At 34.0% G+C, this 1,710-nt stretch overlaps 1 protein-coding gene across 1 annotated transcript; it reads right to left on the minus strand.

Moving 5' to 3' along the window:
- Nucleotides 1-538: 538 nt before the first annotated feature.
- On the minus strand, nt 539-913 carry LOC131637381 (uncharacterized). Its single transcript, XM_058907972.1, has one exon. The coding sequence runs from the start codon at nt 911-913 to the stop codon at nt 539-541; it is 375 nt and encodes a 124-aa protein (XP_058763955.1).
- Nucleotides 914-1,710: the final 797 nt, after the last annotated feature.

The following is a 1,710-nucleotide window of genomic DNA, read 5'->3' on the forward strand; positions in this document are numbered from 1 at the left end:
TGTTCGCGGGTTGAGAAACTCAAACCCGATAACTGACCCAAAACTATAAGAGTTGTTGCGGGTTGGGTTGAATATACCCGTAAATAAATAGATTCGGATAGTTTATAAGTTGGTTCGATTTTGATAAGCAAATTCGTAAATTGACCGCACCCATGAACACCCCTAACGTAAAATTGTCAAATAGTTTGAATACAAAGATTCACCCTCACTTAACATGAGTTTCTCTTTGTTAGGATGCATGTTTCAAAAAAATCTTATGTTTTTTCTAACTTTCCATTTGTCCTATTAGTGAGGAAGGAAACACCAAAATTTCATTATTACAAGAAAAATAAATTCGTGTGCGAACATCTTTACCAAGTTAGATCTAATCACAAGACATGATCTTATAAAGATACATGAGCAATACATGTCATTTAGTCAATTTTTTACTTTTATATATTTTCTTTAGTAAAAAAAAAACTCACACATCAAAAATTATGTCTGACTTCATCAACAATTTTAATATTTATAATAACAATACATATGTATATGGGATCAACTACATTTGAACATCACCACCAGCTTTAACCTTAGAATCAAGTTCATCTTCTTGATCACAAACCATAACCTTAGCCCCAACGCCTCCAACTTCAAGATCTCTACCCATACAATTTCTACACCGACGTTTCATCCATCCAAAACAGCCTCTACCTTTGATACTCTCCAATGGAGTAAGTTCCCTCCGCTTACACATGCGACTCAAGTAGCAAGAGAGCACAGCAAGAATCGTAAGAATAATGATCACAGCAAAAAATGGACCAATAGATCCTGATGATTGCCAATTACTAGAGCTGCTTGGAGTTGAAATAGCTTCTCCTGAACTCACTTGTTGTTTCTCTGGCTGTAGAAGTGAAGAAAATGCTGCTGTTGCCATTGCAAAGATACACAAATAATAAGCAAAGTATAAGAATATATAAAGGGAAGTAATATAGATAGTTAAGACTTAAGATTTCCAGGTTCCTTAGCTGAGTGAGTTTGAAAAGTTGAAATGAGTGGAAAAACAACGTGGAAAGGGTTTAATAAGGTCAGCCTAAACTTTCTTTTATTTGGTCAGACGCATGGTTTGCATGCAGTGGAAAGTATGAAGTTATAGTGAGCCACATGCATGGATGATGCATGCATGTGACGCTTTTTCGATGGCACTTTGTTATATGCATATATTTCCCTTTGATTTCTCTCTAACAATTTATCTAAACATGCATAATAATATATTAAATAAAGAATGGAGTACTCAAAAGTTTTCTTTGTTATCGAACAATAGTACAAAAAAACCGCACATTCCTTAACGGAGACCCGAAGTTTCATATACCTCAACGATCAAAGGAAGCCTGCGGTATTTTTATTGTTTTCATTTTTTTACGAAAACTAATTTATATCAAAATTTGAAAGTGGATATTATATTAGTCTAACAGACACCTCTTTTTCGTACATCTACAAAACACTTGGTTGTGTTATGGGTAGGAATTGATCGAGTCTGTTTCTCATCGGTTTGAGATGACCGTGTGGTGTAAATTTTTTAAGTTGATGAGTTTGTTAGTGTACAAGGTGATGAAAACAAAAGAAATATTATATTTAATACTCTCCAATGACGGCTACAAAAGTTGTAAAAACATGAATAGGTTTAAATGCACCTACTATTAGTCTATTTATACACAGAAAACTAGGGTCACT

Source organism: Vicia villosa, unplaced genomic scaffold (genome assembly GCF_029867415.1).
Source record: "Vicia villosa cultivar HV-30 ecotype Madison, WI unplaced genomic scaffold, Vvil1.0 ctg.001982F_1_1, whole genome shotgun sequence".
NCBI classification, from domain to species: domain Eukaryota; kingdom Viridiplantae; phylum Streptophyta; class Magnoliopsida; order Fabales; family Fabaceae; genus Vicia; species Vicia villosa.

Bases quoted from the DNA above. Each gene is read 5' to 3' on its own strand.
- LOC131637381 (XM_058907972.1), bottom strand. From the start codon at position 913: ATGGCAACAGCAGCATTTTCTTCACTTCTACAGCCAGAGAAACAACAA.